The sequence below is a fragment of the Egretta garzetta genome, unplaced genomic scaffold (assembly GCF_000687185.1).
Source record: "Egretta garzetta isolate BGI_Z169 unplaced genomic scaffold, ASM68718v1 scaffold30, whole genome shotgun sequence".
NCBI lineage: Eukaryota > Metazoa > Chordata > Aves > Pelecaniformes > Ardeidae > Egretta > Egretta garzetta.
In genome coordinates, this window is record NW_009258383.1 from 5,775,363 (window position 1) to 5,791,447 (window position 16,085).

At 37.4% G+C, this 16,085-nt stretch overlaps 1 protein-coding gene across 3 annotated transcripts in view; it reads right to left on the bottom strand.

Annotated features, from left to right (window-relative positions):
- Window positions 1–16,085, bottom strand: part of ICA1 (islet cell autoantigen 1) — a 60,863-nt gene that overhangs the window by 12,547 nt on the left and 32,231 nt on the right. For all 3 annotated transcript variants that reach the window (XM_035897082.1, XM_035897079.1, XM_035897073.1), the window contains exons 6-9: window positions 12,724–12,849; window positions 12,434–12,532; window positions 4,958–5,052; window positions 2,879–2,928 (exon numbers count right to left, since the gene is read on the bottom strand). In XM_035897082.1, the coding sequence (XP_035752975.1) occupies window positions 2,879–2,928; window positions 4,958–5,052; window positions 12,434–12,532; window positions 12,724–12,849 (370 nt within the window). The remainder of the gene's footprint in view (window positions 1–2,878; window positions 2,929–4,957; window positions 5,053–12,433; window positions 12,533–12,723; window positions 12,850–16,085) is intronic.

Genomic DNA, 16,085 nt, shown 5'->3' on the forward strand with positions numbered 1-16,085 from the left:
GGAAATCTAGCTTCTAGACAAGTAAGTCTGTGGCTCTAAAGGCAAATGAAGGGGTCGGTCCTGGTGTTGCCAGAACTGGAAGGCAGATCTGCTGGAAGCCTCAGGTTTGAGGCTGGAAAGGAGAAATACAATTCTCTATAGAGGAATAAAAATTGAATACCAAACCCTTTCAAGAGAAACTTCAAGGTGTGTTCAGACTAACTGAAACAGAACAACTTGCTGTTTGGACCATATTATTTTAACAAGGTGTTGCTAGGACAATGACAGAAATATGCCACCAGCACTAGAATCAGCTGGTCATTTAAAGACCCATGATCACACCTGATTACACTCTATACAGAAATAGATAGAAGAGGTATAAATATATATGGACAAATATGCATGATGCTTCCATAAAAGGACAATGCTAAAGGGGAAAAACCGAGCCCCAAACTGACTGGCAGAAGGGAAAAAAAAAAATCAGAAAGAGAAGTTCATGAAAGCTGAGATATGGATGGCCACAATTCTGTAATGAAAAATGTACAACTGTTGCTGAAAGCCTGCTTTAGTTCAGGGGTAAACATGATGGAGCCAATCTTAAAAACACTCATAGTATATTAAGGGAAAATGCAGAGCAAATGATAAAAAAATTGAAGTTATGAAGTAGAAGTAGTTGATGAGGAAAACTAAGAAGAAACACAACTCCATCACTAGTAGCAATACATCTCTATTACTTTAGTATGTACAGAGTACTTTAAGAAAAAAAAAATCTTAGCAATGGCACAGACCCACTAGTGTATAGAGATGGAAAAATTTAGCAGAGCAGGCAGATGTATTCCAAAATACTTCAGTTCCTTTTAGAAGCGATGGAGAAAGAGACAGAACAAGGTATTTATATTATGGACGATGGTGAAATATTTTACAGCCCATAAGTAACTGAGATTCAGGAAAACATCTGCTAAGAAAATATAAGTCAGATTTTTTGTCCGAGAATATTACTGTACCTCATCAAAGAGTTATCTGAGCTAATTAAATGCAAAATGGGTGAAACTTCAAAACACTGGAAAAGTCCTCATATTGTGACATTATTACAAAAACGACCCAAACAACAACAATAATTAACAGGGTGACTCAAGTAATTGTAGGTAACTATGGGCTGGTAGCTCACCATTACTCCTAGGCAAAACATTAACTGAATCCTGTTCCGTATGGGATTCAGCAAAAGAATACAAACATAATAAATGCTCCTATAATAAAAGGTGTTTTTATGGAAAGCAGACCTAGTTAAAAAACCCCAGCTAATTTCATTCTTTGATAAAACTATGAGCTTTCTTTGGTAAAGATATTTGTTTAGAAACAACTTGACTTTGCAATGCATAGCCTTCCAGCTAAAAAGTTAGCACCGCATAATATCTATAATGAACATATTGAATGGATTAGGAACATGACAACTAACAGATGTCAAAAACCAGTTGTTAGGAGAAATACTTGCAAAGCATAAGTGTTTCTAGTTTAGATCTGCAAGGTTTAGTGTTATATCCATCGCTATTCAATGTCTTTAGCAGTCATCTGGAAGTAAACACCAAGTCACTCTTGAAAAAAATGTGCAAACAACTAACAGACTATTAGAGGTGGTCATTCAGGCCAGTCATTCAGTTTCTGTAGTCAAAAGATGGGAGAATTTAAGACCACTAAGTCCTAAGTTGTATCTCTAGGAATAAGTAGTATAAGCCATGCTGCAGAAAGGAAGAATGAGTTCTGGAAATCTGTGACCAAAAGGAACTGAGTCTTGATAAACAACAAATTCAAATATGAGCTTCTAACTTGATGTTGCAGCAAAATGAGGTACCCTTCTTGGATATAGAAACAAAAATGTGATTTTACCTTCTAGAAGCATGACAGGAGAGACCAACATCAGAAATGTCTTGTCCTGTTATATATTTCACATTTTAAAAGGGATGTTGGAAAGTGGAATGGAAAAAAAAAAAAACAACTTAAAAAATAAAGGACTAGAGAAGATGTCTTTAGGACATGAATCTGGTTAGCCTATTGAAATGAAGATGCCAGAAGCACCTTAATGTAGTACCTTTTAAATACCTTCACGGAGGATAAAAGAATACATATTAAAGGGATTCTCCACTGACTTCGTAGAAAAAGGTATACTATAAGCCATGGCATTATTTAGGCTGGAAAGACCTCTGGGGTTTATCTTGTCCAAGCCCCTTGTCAGAGTGGTGCCAGCTATGAAGTTAGATCAGGTTTTCCAGGGACGTGTTCTGTCAAGTCTTGAAGATCTTCAGGGATGAAGATTCAACAGCCCATCTGGGCACTTCTTCCAGCACTTCGCCACTCTCACCATGAATGCTTTCTTTCCTAGTATGTAATGAGAATTTCCCATCCTGTCACTTGCATCCATTGCCTCCCATTCTTTCACTCTGCACCTCCAATTAGAGCCTGGCTGTGTCACTCGGTAATAACCATGGATCAGGTCACTGGCAGCAGCTGAGTATGACTTTGCCTAGCTTTTAGGAAGAAGTTCCACTGAATTCATCAAGTTTTTAACAGAGTACATGTTTAATCACTGGAATAAACTAGCAAGCTAAGTGGCATACTTTCCTTGTCTCAACACCTGCTAATCTGTAGATCCTTTCCTTAAGGACATGCCCAATGTAAGAGCTCTGCTTTGGAAGACAAGCTATTTGACCCAACTGAGAGTAACTGAATGAAAAGCAGTGGGACATAATATATAAGAGACTAGGTTTAACACATCTTCCTAGCCTTAAGTTTTATGCATTTGTAGGGATTTGCTGAGTGAAGTTGAACATATATGAAATAAAAAAAAATGGAAAAAACATGTATTAGAGCATTTGCGAAGTTATGGTAACATGAAATAACATACCTGAATAGTTGGATTCCTTGGTGTGGCTCTCCTCATCTAACGAAATCAACCTTAATTTCAAAGGATAAAAAAAAAATTGAGAAAACAATTCTAAGCCTATAGAATACAAATACATTTTTCTTTTTGGTGACATCATTGCAGAATCATATAACTAAAAAGTAAACAGTAATTCAGATGGACTCTTGCATTTGCTGTATGTGCTGGTCTGTTGTTAACTTCTATTGTTTCATTGGCAGAAGTCTGTTGAAAACAAAGATTAGATTGAAGACCAACTATCAAAACCTTACATTTTTAATCTAACTAAATCTCTCTGATGAAAAATACAGTGTATTCTGCCTTTCCAGATTTGGTCTTTCATAGCTATCATGAAGGAGGTACAACTGTTAAAAAAAAAAAAAAAAAAAGAAACCCCCACTTTGCACTTCTCTTTTTAACAGCAAATAATTAAAAATCAAGTCAGGTGAGTTTTGTCGCATGTCAGCAGATTTCTAAACAATCAAATCAGCAGTGTTGATGAAAAAGCACTTGACAGAAAAAAGCTGTGGTTTACATGCAATTCTTACACAAAGGTAATCTCTTCAATAAAGAATATATACTTTCTAACTGCTATTATTTTGTGTAAAGCCATTCAATCAGTAGGGAATGAAGCAGCCACAAGGCTGATGTGGTGGTGAAGAGGACTGTGTAGTCACGTTCCTCCTCTCCTCTAGTGATAGCATGGGAGGAGCCACCTCCCCTGCTATTGAAGATAGGCTTCTGGGGAGCAGGGGAAAATTAGATTCAGGCCAAATTCTAGTATAATGAATGTTTACTGTGAATGGAAAGTTCATGAGGACGTTCAAAGCTTTGTTTTGTGTAATTCTTCTAGAAATCTTAGATGTCTGTTTATGTTTTATTTTAGACAGCAAAATGGTGACATACGGTTTCCCCTCAGCTTTATTACAGACAAGGAAACAGATAATCCATAAATAAAAACAAGTACAACCATGACATGGCATCTGATGCATTTACTGGTAGGTGCCAATGCATACATCTTGCATGAACCATGCATTCATTCTAGAATTTTATATTCAGCATTGAGGAAAACACTTTTTTTTAATGAAATTCTTTATTATTGTCACATAAGAAGCAGCAGATTCAGGGAACTGCTGTGGAAACAACCACCTGCCAAACGGTACTTGGCTGAGACCTTTCTAATCTGAATAGCACCAAACCTGACCAATTTATAAACTGATTTTGGTCAGTGGTTCTGAATCTAAACAAGGAAAAGGACTGGAAAACTGAACTCTTGAAAAACCCATTATTATAAATAGATGAGCAAAATCTACTAATTATCAGTCAAGCTGTTCTCTGCTTTGTGACAACTGATCCTTTGCTGGGTGCTTCATTTAACCAGGGATAGTCAAAACAACAGGTGGCAGCAGGATTATATCAACGTTGCATCTCCTCGCAACTGAACCCTGATGGTCCTGTAGGAGAGGGATCGCATCTCGTTCTCCTGTTCTCCTCTCCCCATAGCAGCCCATTCATAAGTCTCTCTCACCTCAGAGCTACAGGTAACTCAAACCTTGATAGCATCAGCTGACTTAGATGTACTTTTTACTAAGTACCTACTGCTTCATTGGATTACTAACCGATGCTGTATACATTACAAAACTTAATCGCTGCTCATAGCAATCAGGAATCCATATCCTATTCCCAGGTGAAAGGAGATGCTGCTGAAGGGCGAAATACAATGCTTATCTATCTTCTCCCATGTGCAGTTGTTTACCATTTCTTATACTAAAGAAAAAATGAAGCAAAAGCTGAAAAATAAAGAGAAGGCTAGGAAAGATGAAAAACATGTAAAGTTTTAATAGGTCTTCTTAAAGCTCTTAATTTCACCATAAAGTTTATTACTTTTCACGTACACATTACAGCATTTTAGGAATTCTTGTATTAAGCTTACTATTAGCTAGCGTGATCGGACTGGCTGTGTCTATATTTCCATTTATAAATATGTCTGGTGACTTTAGCAACCAGAAAGCATATTATAGACAAAAATACTTATGATTTTAATATATAGGTCATGTGACTTACTGACTCTGCTGATCTTGTACTGATTTGGTGCTCTCAATCTGCAGGTCCTCCTTTTCTGCTTTTTCTGTTAGTTTATTCACAGGATCTTGTAAGCTCTAGATCATAACCAAATATAAATGAAGAGAAGAAAACAAAACAGAATTAGGGAAGCAAAGGTGTGTCATTTAAGGCCAAACCAGACTACAGAACCTACATAAATTAAGCAAGAATGTTTCTGAGCTGTATCAAAACTGTATCTGACTCAAACAAGTAAAATACAAAATGTCAGAAGATACTCATTCAATAGTCATATGAACACACTTTATATAAGAAGGTGACTCTTGGCGACTTCTAAACTCATGTTCTTTTCCAATATTTCTAAGTAAAATCATCTATACCATGTGCAAAGCAGGCACCAAAAGCATGTTTGTTTGCCATTTTGGGGATTTGCCTTATTTATTTTTTTTTATAAATGAGTAAAATTAATTCTTTACATCTGTTTGTTCCTTCTATATGGCTTCTTTACTTCTTTATTCTTTTTTCCTGACACAATTATTCACATAGCCTTGGCAACTGCACTGTAGTGGGACAGTACTACTTGTATCCTGAATCTGAAAATAAGTGTTAAATCTTGGATGATTAATTAGAGGCCAGGTGTGGTATTACAAAACCCTACTGTCCTTTTGCAGTTTGAAAGACCATGCTATAAGTTAACAATGCACAGTTTCATGGTCAGAATTTTTATAACCAAAATTTTGACATGTGAACAAGCCACCATATAAAGCATTATAGACTGACTCTTTGAGATTACGGAAGTGATAAATATACTGATGTTTGTCCCTGTTGTGCATTAATTAGTACTTCTGTATGAAAAAATAAATAACTGAAGATAGTAATTAAATAATTGCAGATGTTAGCAGTGTGAATATTTGGCTCTATCAAATGGTTTTGCTGTGAAGGTGAAAACATGTTCCTCTTTCCAAAGTCCAACTCAGTTTCTGAGAAACAAACCCATGTTTTATGTGACTAGTCCTGACCACTTGTAATTAAGTTTATTTACGTCTCACTGATATTCATAGCAATGCATCTCATCCACCCTCTCCCTCAGTCCCCCCAAAAGCTGAGGATAAAACAAATAAGCCCCCTTTTTGTCTAAAACATAACGAACACAAAAATGTAATGGCTTTGCATCTAGAGTTTTAACAAAACAGTAGTATGTTTAATCAGTATAGTAAAACAAAGAGAAAAATGTGGCCGCTAAGTCCATCTCATCTACTGAATAAAAGTTAGAGTCCCCAGCCCATCTGTTACAAGAAAAGCATTCCCAGGCATGTCGCAGGTCTTGTTTGCACTGCCCTGTTAGCCAGGTCAGGTGAGTCCCCAGAAGGGGCATTCCAGTTTCTGCTTGGCTCAGTACTTGTCTGTATGAGGAAATGTATACTTCAGTGTTTTAGAAACCAAACTAATGTACGGGTCATACACTGCAGTTGCTTTTTCCTTTTTCCCTCTCAGTAAGTTAATTCTTCTATCTAATACCACAGATTAACTTGTCATAGGCATCTAGAGCACTGCAGACATTGTGTGTCAAAAGATGAGGGATTGCAAAAGCAGCAATAATAAACAGGCATTACAGAAATTTACCTTTTTCTGGAAACTGTTAACAGTGCTAACCAGAACCACTTCTATGTGTACTTCTTGGATTCTGCATAATGGACACTCGCCACTTCAGCTAGATCACCTATGAATTAACATGTTACCCTTTAACTGCATTTGTACCAGGTATCGATTAGATCGCACTTCTTGTACTATTAAAATTGATGGGAATTATGCCATTGACAGGCCCTGGATTAGAGTTCAAAACCATAAGAATATGCACTATACTTGCACAAATGTGCAGTGCAGAGAAAGACAGCAGAGCTTCGCATTATGGGAACTGTACCGCTTTGGGCACTTGAACTGTGTTGGACACCTTCATAGTACGGCACACATTTTACCATAGTCAGAGGGTGATGGTGCAACAGTTGTGGTGCTCTGTCTGCCATTAAGTACAGCAGCACAGAGCCTGCCCCGAGAAGGATGTAACGGTTTTGAACAACAAACAGAGCTACTTTACGTACTGCTTAATTACACAACTTAACAAAAATTATCAGAAGTAAAATCTTCTGCATCTTCACCAAGAAAAATACAAGGAACTACATTTTATGATGCTTCATGAGTGTTTCAGGAAATCCATATTTAAAGGACTGTGATCAAACCACGGAAACAGCATATAGAAATGGAGTTCACAAGTGCCTTGGGAAGGAAACAGCATGATAATAATGGCAGTTAATATTTCCTGTATTAGAAAAATAAACATAGCTCTGAAATATAGCTTCAGTTTCAAAGGAGATTATGATAAAAATTGTTAAAAATCACCAGCTGTATTTTAATGCAGTAATTCAATTTAGCAACTTAATTTAGACAATATTCCCTCCAATTCTGAAAGCAAATAATGGAAGTATTTTCCTCTCTCCTGCCTCTCTCTACTCCACATCCCAATGTACAATACGGACTCACGTTATCTTTTAAAAAAGATTAAAAGAAAATTTACAGAATGGGCATGAAATAAAACTGAATGTTTAAAAGCCATTGTAAACTGTTTTCTGAACAAGAACCCATGGTAATGCAATCGCCTATTGTCAGCATGTGTAGAAATGAAACTCTTGATATTCAGTTAATTGTTTCAGGTTACATCAGAAGATGGGAAGAAGTCCCGTCATCTAGAAAGTGTAGTGATTAAACAAGGCTATACAGATACAGACCAAGCTCAGACAAAAGCAAGCACACTTCAGTTGGGTGTATGAAGTGGACCTGACTTTGATGGCTGAGAGCAGACAAATGTGTAACTTCATAGCACTCGTCTGTGGCTCGTGTGATGAACTCACAGGGACTTTGTCGTGAGCTGCACCAATATGTGACTGAAGGTAGGATCTTCTCGTGTTTAGAAAGCTTTCTTCCTAGCTTCTTTATTTCTCTTTTACTGTAAAAATCAGGGTAAGACCGTACATGCTAGTAGAGCAAGTTCACAGTTGTTCACTCTGCCTATCTTGTCTGTCTACAACCAAAAGTCACCCAGTGATATTTTGTTTGCTCCCAGTACTCACACTAAATATCCAAACTGACAAGAGGCTCCTCCACTGCAGAGTTAACTCTGGTTCCAGCTCAGGCACTGTTCCTAGGCTGACTGCTACTCACTTAGAAAATTCCTTCACCTACATCTGGGCTGCTTTCAAGTCAAGCCAAGGTCATCTGGACTGCACACAAAACCTGTCCTCTGCAGTTAAATCACCAGAGTGTTGACAATGTGCTCAGCTCACCCACAGTTCCCCCCAAGTGCCTTGGATAACTAACGCGCTTCCTCTTGACTGAGAAAGAATTAAAGCAACACAGCTACGGGCAACTCTAGCAGCCAGGAACACATCCCGGGATGTCACAACACATATGGAGAAGTGCAACACCACTGAGGAGACAAAAACTTGGACATGTTTCATTTGGGGGGAGAGCTGAAAGGGAAGAGGAAAAGCAGGTAGTGTCAGAATTTCTTCATGGAGATTCATCATAAAAAACCCAACCCCAAACCTCAAAAAAACCAACTGCCCCTCCAGAGATATAAGATTATATGCAATTTTGCCTATGGGTAAAGTTGTAGCGCAACAAACAGAAACAAAAAGGATACCAGACTACAGCAAAGGTCAGCAGAAGGCTGACCCGTGTTGCAGTACCCGTTTGGACAGAGTTCTTCAAACCACGTAAGGAGCACAGGCAGCAGCATTCCACTTTGCATGGAAATAAATGGATGCACTGAGATTTACACCTTTTAACTCCCTTACCAGGGCTATTATTATTTCTAGGCTCATACAGACTCTTCAGGAAGTTTGGTATTACAGCATTAAAACATAAAAAATGCAAATAAATATTCATTAAGTAACTAAGGCAAATAAACAGTGACAGAAGTTAGAAAGAGGTATTATTGATGAAAAGTAGCCCCTGGAATAAATTTGAATTAATTTGATATGTGGTAATTTCAAGACAACGAAACCTTAAAGGCTTTACCAAAACAGCAGCCCATCATCTTTAACATTACAGCAATGGATACAGTAACGGATACTTTTACATCACGATATATAGAACTGTTCGCACATTAATAGTCGTCTTTCATCAAGCATAAAACTTGCAGTTAGGAAATACAGCTGCAATAGCACAATTATACTACTCTCAGCATATACCCTGAAGCAAAGAAAACAAATGGGCTGCTTTTCATAAAGGGACTTTGGCAAACATCTCTAAAGACAATGTTTTCTTTCCAGAAACAATCCCGAGAGGCGTTTAAGAGTCTCTTTCCTGAGGTAAACCTGGTACATGAATATATTCATACTACAAAATACAAATAGTAATTTTCCAGTACAGAGCACCTTCTAATTTTTCAGTAAGACAATCTACGTCTAAATCAAATATTAACAGTTTCTTTAAATTCTTTTTTTAAAGTAAACCACTAATCCTACATACATGTACGCTTAGTTTAATTCAGAAGGATCACTTGTATGAGCAAAATTAACCTGCTGGTATCAGAACTGGAATCATAAAAGACAAAAATTATTTGCAAGCATGAAATTAAAAATTTTCTTTTAGAAAAGATCCCTTTTAAGATATAAGACAGGAAAAAATATTCCTAAAGGGGTAACTCCTCATTAAATGTAGAAATGGGAACATTGAAATATTTTATGTATGTTTTAAGCAACTGTACATTCTGATTATGTATTTTTAATGCATTAAGTCAACAGCAGACACAGCATCTTCACTGGGTACATCTTTAGACCAAAAGTTTCTCCATCAGAAACTACACTTACCCTAGATCAGCTATAACCATTTATTATACCTCATAAAAAAATAATACTATGTAATCTCAATGTAGAATTAGCTTGCAGCTCCTTAATGTATAGTTACTCTGGCATGAACATATGATATGACTGGTAGGGATCAGTTCCCTAACCATAAACATCCATTGTTATTCCACACCCAGGTCTAGCAGAGGAGACATGGGACTCCTGGGAGTCCCACACCCTTCAGAAAGGACAAGCAAAGGTGAGGTGACTTACCCTGGGAAGACACCTGAAGTAGCAGCAGGCACCTATTCTCTTAGGCAACAGAATCTCACCTGATGCAACCACCAGATTTTTAATCTCCTTAGCAATCGTTTAATATAAACCAACAGAAACTACTAATTGGAAGAAAAGACATCATGGAGGAGACTTAACTTTGGTATAGAAAATAATCCCACACTCCAGAGGCTGAAAGAAATTGAGATCTGATACTAAAAGGCAGTAACACAGTAACACTATTCCCAAGCAGCTGCTTTCTGAAAGCACAGACTTCCATGAAATTCTGTAGTATAAAACTACCTCCTGATTAGCATCATTTCTCAGCATACATATCACTGCAAAACCAGGAAATTACATCTTTTCAGCACAGGAGGTCAGCAATAAAAATGGTTAAGATTCTCATAACAAAGTTAGGCTGCATCCTAAACACACTACAATATTCACAACCATTTTTACAGTTACTTTGTGCTTCAAGGGAGTGCTTGTTACACGTGTGTGGACTCAATATAGATTGTATTTCTTCATTATAGATTCCCAACCTAATTTCAAATTTAGAATATAGCAAAAGGAAGAGATTCAAAAGATAAGCATCGCCAAATGTCTCTCACCCTCCATCACACTCCAAAACAGGGGCATTTTCTGTACAAGTCTCTCTCCAAGGTGTCCAAATGTTACTATGCATTTTGAAATATCATGTGTCTTCTTCAAATGATCACATTTTTAGATATAAAAGAGAATGAAAAATAAACACCCAACAGCAGTATAGGCTACCTACGCAAATTAGACTGAAATTGGTCTGTATCAAAGCAAAGCGAAAAAATGCCTCAGAAACCTTCTAACATCGGGAAGTTATGAGGAGAACAGTCCACCAGCAGGGTGCCAAGGTTCCTGAGCAGGCAATGGTGAGGGAATAAAGGGACTTTCTTTTCTGGTTTGGAGTTTAACTGGTGAGTCTGTAGGCAGTTACTAGCAACGTCAAGATAACTATGCTCAACTGAAAAAAAATGCTGAAACCTGGACATAACCTCTGGCTGAACCCCATCTTCCATGATGTGGACTATGCAAGGAGGAAGCTTAGAGTTACGTTAACTTCATAGCAAATGAAGACTTCTGCAAGACAGGATTCTTTGGAGACTGGGTAAGATGAAACAGTTTATGAGCCTCCTTTTATTTTTGTCCTCTGGTCAGGAGAGCTTGAGCTTGAAATTTGTTTGTTTGGTCTGTTGTGATGTTTCAAGCTGCAGGAGTAACAGTCTCCACAAGCTCTTTATGCACTTCAAAGTTCAGAAACCGCTCCCTCCCAACCCACATTCTAGAAAACAACTTTAAATATAGCATAGTCATGTACAGACCAGTTTGGTAGTCTGGGGTGAATTAAATCTTATGCCTTCAGGTGCTTCTTTTCTAGGAGCTCTGGGGTAGCCACAGGCTATAGAGCACAGTGTAGCCCAATTTCCACTTCTACATGTCATATGCACGAGTGTTTCATAGATTGAGGCTATGACTTGTAATTGTTTTCAAACCATGTTGTCTTTTCCAAGAAAACAGCGGCTTTGCCACAAGCTGCTCATTCCTCACTTTCCTCCTGCTGGTAACACTTCCGTCAGACCTCCTTCAGACAAATGTTATTTTTCTCCCCATGCAAACACGATCAGCCAATCATGTAGGTATTACATTGTAGAAAATAACTACAGCACAAAATGTGTATGGGGACAGGGGATGCGACCAGGAAAATACACCATGATGAGTGCTTATTTTTAGATACCTGGTGAAACTCTGAACTCAGACTTCTGTCAGATATTGCACATATTCCATATTCAAAGATTACAAAGGATCAGCAAATGCCACTAGTCAAGCAAAACTGTATTTCCCACAGCAGTTAAGGGGCAGTAAGTCTGAGTACTTCAAAACAGGTGTGGGAACCCTAAGCATCCATGTACTCATATTCAGTCCAATAAGGCCTTCTTAAAGAATGTGAGTTTTTAAAAACAGGCAAAGTAGTATTAATTCACTTGTGGGATTTTAGAGGGCAACACAAATCCCTAATTCTGATGGATTTTATGATTCTTCAGGAACAATCGAACACAATCCCAGTCAGCACTTAAACACATACTTAAGTACAGCCCTGAATAACGTCTTTCTCTGAAATAGGTCCCTTAGTCACTGCACTCTACATGCAGTGTTTGATCCTACCAGCCAGAAGTGTATTTAACAGAAAACCTGTATTTAAATGAAGACAGGACAGGGATAAAGCTGTCAGCCAACATACGGACAAAATATGAATGTGTGCTTTCTACATCCTTGTACAGTCTTTTATTTGTTATCACTGGGCAAACAAACATATCTATGTATTCCTTACCTTTAACATAGTGAATTCATATGGCTGATAACCTTTGAAACTTTCATGGATGGCTGCCATCGTGTGCGAAGTTTTTTCCCAAAAATGAAGAAGTGTTGTCTGTAAGGTATGAGAGAATTTCAGTGCAATGTTAGCTTTAACACCGATCTGCTTTCAGTGCAAATTTCATGTCTCCTCTCCAATACCAGTTATATATAATCTTACAATTGAATATTGCCATGGCAACCTCTTAAAAAAACATATATTAACAGGAAATCTTTCTTTTGGAGGTCAACATTTTCTTTGGATACCTGATATGTTGTTAACACATGAGAAAGGAGGTTGCATCTGCTTGCTCCCAAAAGATCCACTTTTTGACAGACATCAGTCTTCAGTTTGTCAAAGTTGAGTTTTGCATGTCTCACTTGAGCTTGAACCTTCAAACAAAGAGACAACTGTTTATGTAGTGGGTTTTCTTCCTCCAGCTTTCTAGCCCAGCTTCATGAAAGAGCAAACTAATACAACTTTTAGGGAAATCAGACAACCAGACAGACTCAATTAAAATTTATATAGAACTTTATTACAGCATCAATCCCACTGAAATTAAGATATGGCGGGCTGCTATATGCTAAAATATGGCTCTTAGTATCTTCTAGGTTACTCTATTTTAATATAGTCAGTGAAGAAATTTTGTTTTCTAACCCCTGTTTATAAGATGGATATTAGTATTAAATATATACTGACAAGATAATAATTGGTAAACATACTGATTTTGGTATGTCTTTACAGAAATACCAATTCAAAGCCTGACCAACAAATTTGGAATTGAAAGTTTACTACATAATATACAGGCCCACAGGCAAAGACGTCTCCGTGTAGCTATAGCAGGAGACAAATTATACTGACAAACTTTAAAGTTGATCTGCAACTCTTGTTGACAATATAGCACCTCAATAACTTTGAACTGCTACAAAAAATTCACTCATTAAAGTTTTCCTTTTAAAATGGAGCACTTTTCTTTTTTATTGCATAAGAAAAATATCAAGGACCCTTTCTTAGGAGCAAACAATTTCAGTTTCAAAGGGTTTTAGTTTTTCAAATTATTCTTCTAACACCTGTTAAGTATATACAAGGCACTGTCTGTTACACAAGCCGCACATGTTTGACAACGATACTGGTATTCTCACGGTCAGGTATCAGGGTAGAAAGTTGATGTAGGCGTTGCGTACCCAGGATCCCCCATTTTTATGACAGCTTTGTACACTACTGTAATACTATATTAACAAAACAAATTTGTTTGTAACAAAATTTGTATACAACATGTAGCTTTCTTCTAAGGAAATGGGAAGCAATCAAACCACAAAAACATGATGATTGTCCTATAACTCCTTCAGTTACAATAAAATGTTTACCCCAAAAAAAGCCTTCATGGTGGAAAAACCTCACTGAATGCAAATTAAATCTATTTCTTTTTCTTGACTTGCCTAACTTGGAGAGTAAACTGATTTTGTTCAGAATATGCCGACTCAATCAAACAAGATCTGACAAACTTGCACGCTCCTGATCTTCAGAAATGAATCCAGAACCTTGCAGCAAGTGCCCGTGCTCCTTATGCAGTAAGGACAGATACGTGCCTCGTAACGCAATCTGAAACATTAGGGTTACCATATTTCTAATCTTATTTTCCCAAACTCACTTAGAGTAGATGAGACTTCCAACCAGGCAGAAAACCAGCAAAAGATCTGCATCACAAATTCATCAGATGACCTACTCACACAAATTGTGGGACTCTTGGGTTGCTGGATCCGTGGCAACTTTTTTTCACTGATCAGATCAGCTCTGCGTAAGTAATATAACAGGGTTGCACATATAGTAGGCCTCATATGTTCATAATGAAGAAACGACCATAATGCAAAATTTCTGATAAATGCAGCATCTCACAGGTGAGATATTAATTGTATAAAAAGATGATGCCTAGAATTTTTTATTTTTTTTTTTTTTAAATAAAGAAACAGCAGTGATACTCTACCTTTATAGAGTTGTTTTGTGGTTAGTGCATTCATTTAGAAGGGGAAGTCTTCCGGGATAATTCCACATATTACATCAAGCAATCAATGAACAGATCTTCAGTTCTGGTAATAACAACTACATCTCAAACTTCTGACCTGTTCCAGTGCCCTAACCACAAGACTACAGCATCTTACTGATGACTTGCTTTGCTGTTTCGGCATACTGAAGAACTTCAAAAACCAAAGAGGGTTGTCCAGTGCTGGGAGAGTTCTTTCATAACAAGAAGATGATTTGGTGAGGTGGAGACAAATTTGAATTCCTTCAGGAAGGAATTTCTCCCATGGCTTCCACTCCTTGGGCAAGTATGACCAATGCTAAGCTATGATATAAAAAGCAAGGAGCAGCTACTGCCAAAATACTCCCCTACAAAGTAGAGTATTTTGTGAAAAGCCTTACCCAGTTGGAACTACACTGGCATGACCTGAGTGAGGCTGCCTCTTAGTTTGGGATCCTTGTGGATCCTGAAATCCAAACATGAGATTACCAATATCTATTGCCAGCAAGAACTGCCACAACAGGAAGGTATTTAAGTAAAAGATGCTGTAGGGCTTTGAATAACCTAGTGAGACTGGAGACTAAATTCTGATCTCAGTTACAGCCATGAAAATCCAGAGGAATTCAACTGATGTCAGCGGAAACGTGTCAAATATAAAACTACATTTTACAGCGGTGCAGCTGAGATCAGAATCCCTTTCCTATTCAGTATATCATAGCTCTGGTGAAAACACAGTAAGAACAGCTGTGGCTTTGTAGACTGATAGTCCAAGTGAGCAAAGAATGTTAGTTCTGGGGAATATAAATACTCTGTCAGAGATGGTGGGCCACAAGAAGAAAAAAAAAAGTACTTCTAAACATAATTATAAATTTCTACAACTGCAAGTCTGCACAAGGACTTTATACAACAGACTAGGATTTGGGTCTACCTCCTCTCTTAAACTCCTTAAAAGAAGATTAAAAAAACAGATAACAAAAAAAAACTGTGAAGTTTGAGTTATAGTTTTCCTGCACAAAGTCTTCAGGGATATTTAGTAAGAAACAATGTCAGTGTTTATCTTAATTGAACATGTAATTAGCACCTCTTTTAAAAGCTAGAGCATTCATAAAGAGAAAGAGGTGATCCACAACACAACGTGGAATACAAACCCGTATGTTTGACATGTTCATACAGATGTTTCAAAATACTTAATGCTGCGTTACCAAATGCTACACATTTCTCTTGCCAACAAGGGAAGATGCGATACTATGACAGCTGTTAACTTAAGTATGCTTTTAGGTTTTATGATATACTGAAACTTTATTGAGCAGAAGTACTCTCCGTTTTGCAGCAGCAGTGCAGGACAGCTAAGAAAGAACACCACATACAACATCAGCATGACCTTTTGCCTTTTATGTGTGCCAATAAATGTAGTTTCAATTCAAATTATTATTAGACATCTTTTAAGATTACTCGTGGCTTCAGGAATTAGGTATAAAACTTTAGTGCTTACAAAGCATAATCTACTTAATACCACACAAGTTATCAGAATGAACCTTTGGTTTTCTACTCAAGGGAAAGCTGATGTAATACATACTAATCTTTTCCTTTCTCTGCAATTACTCTCTA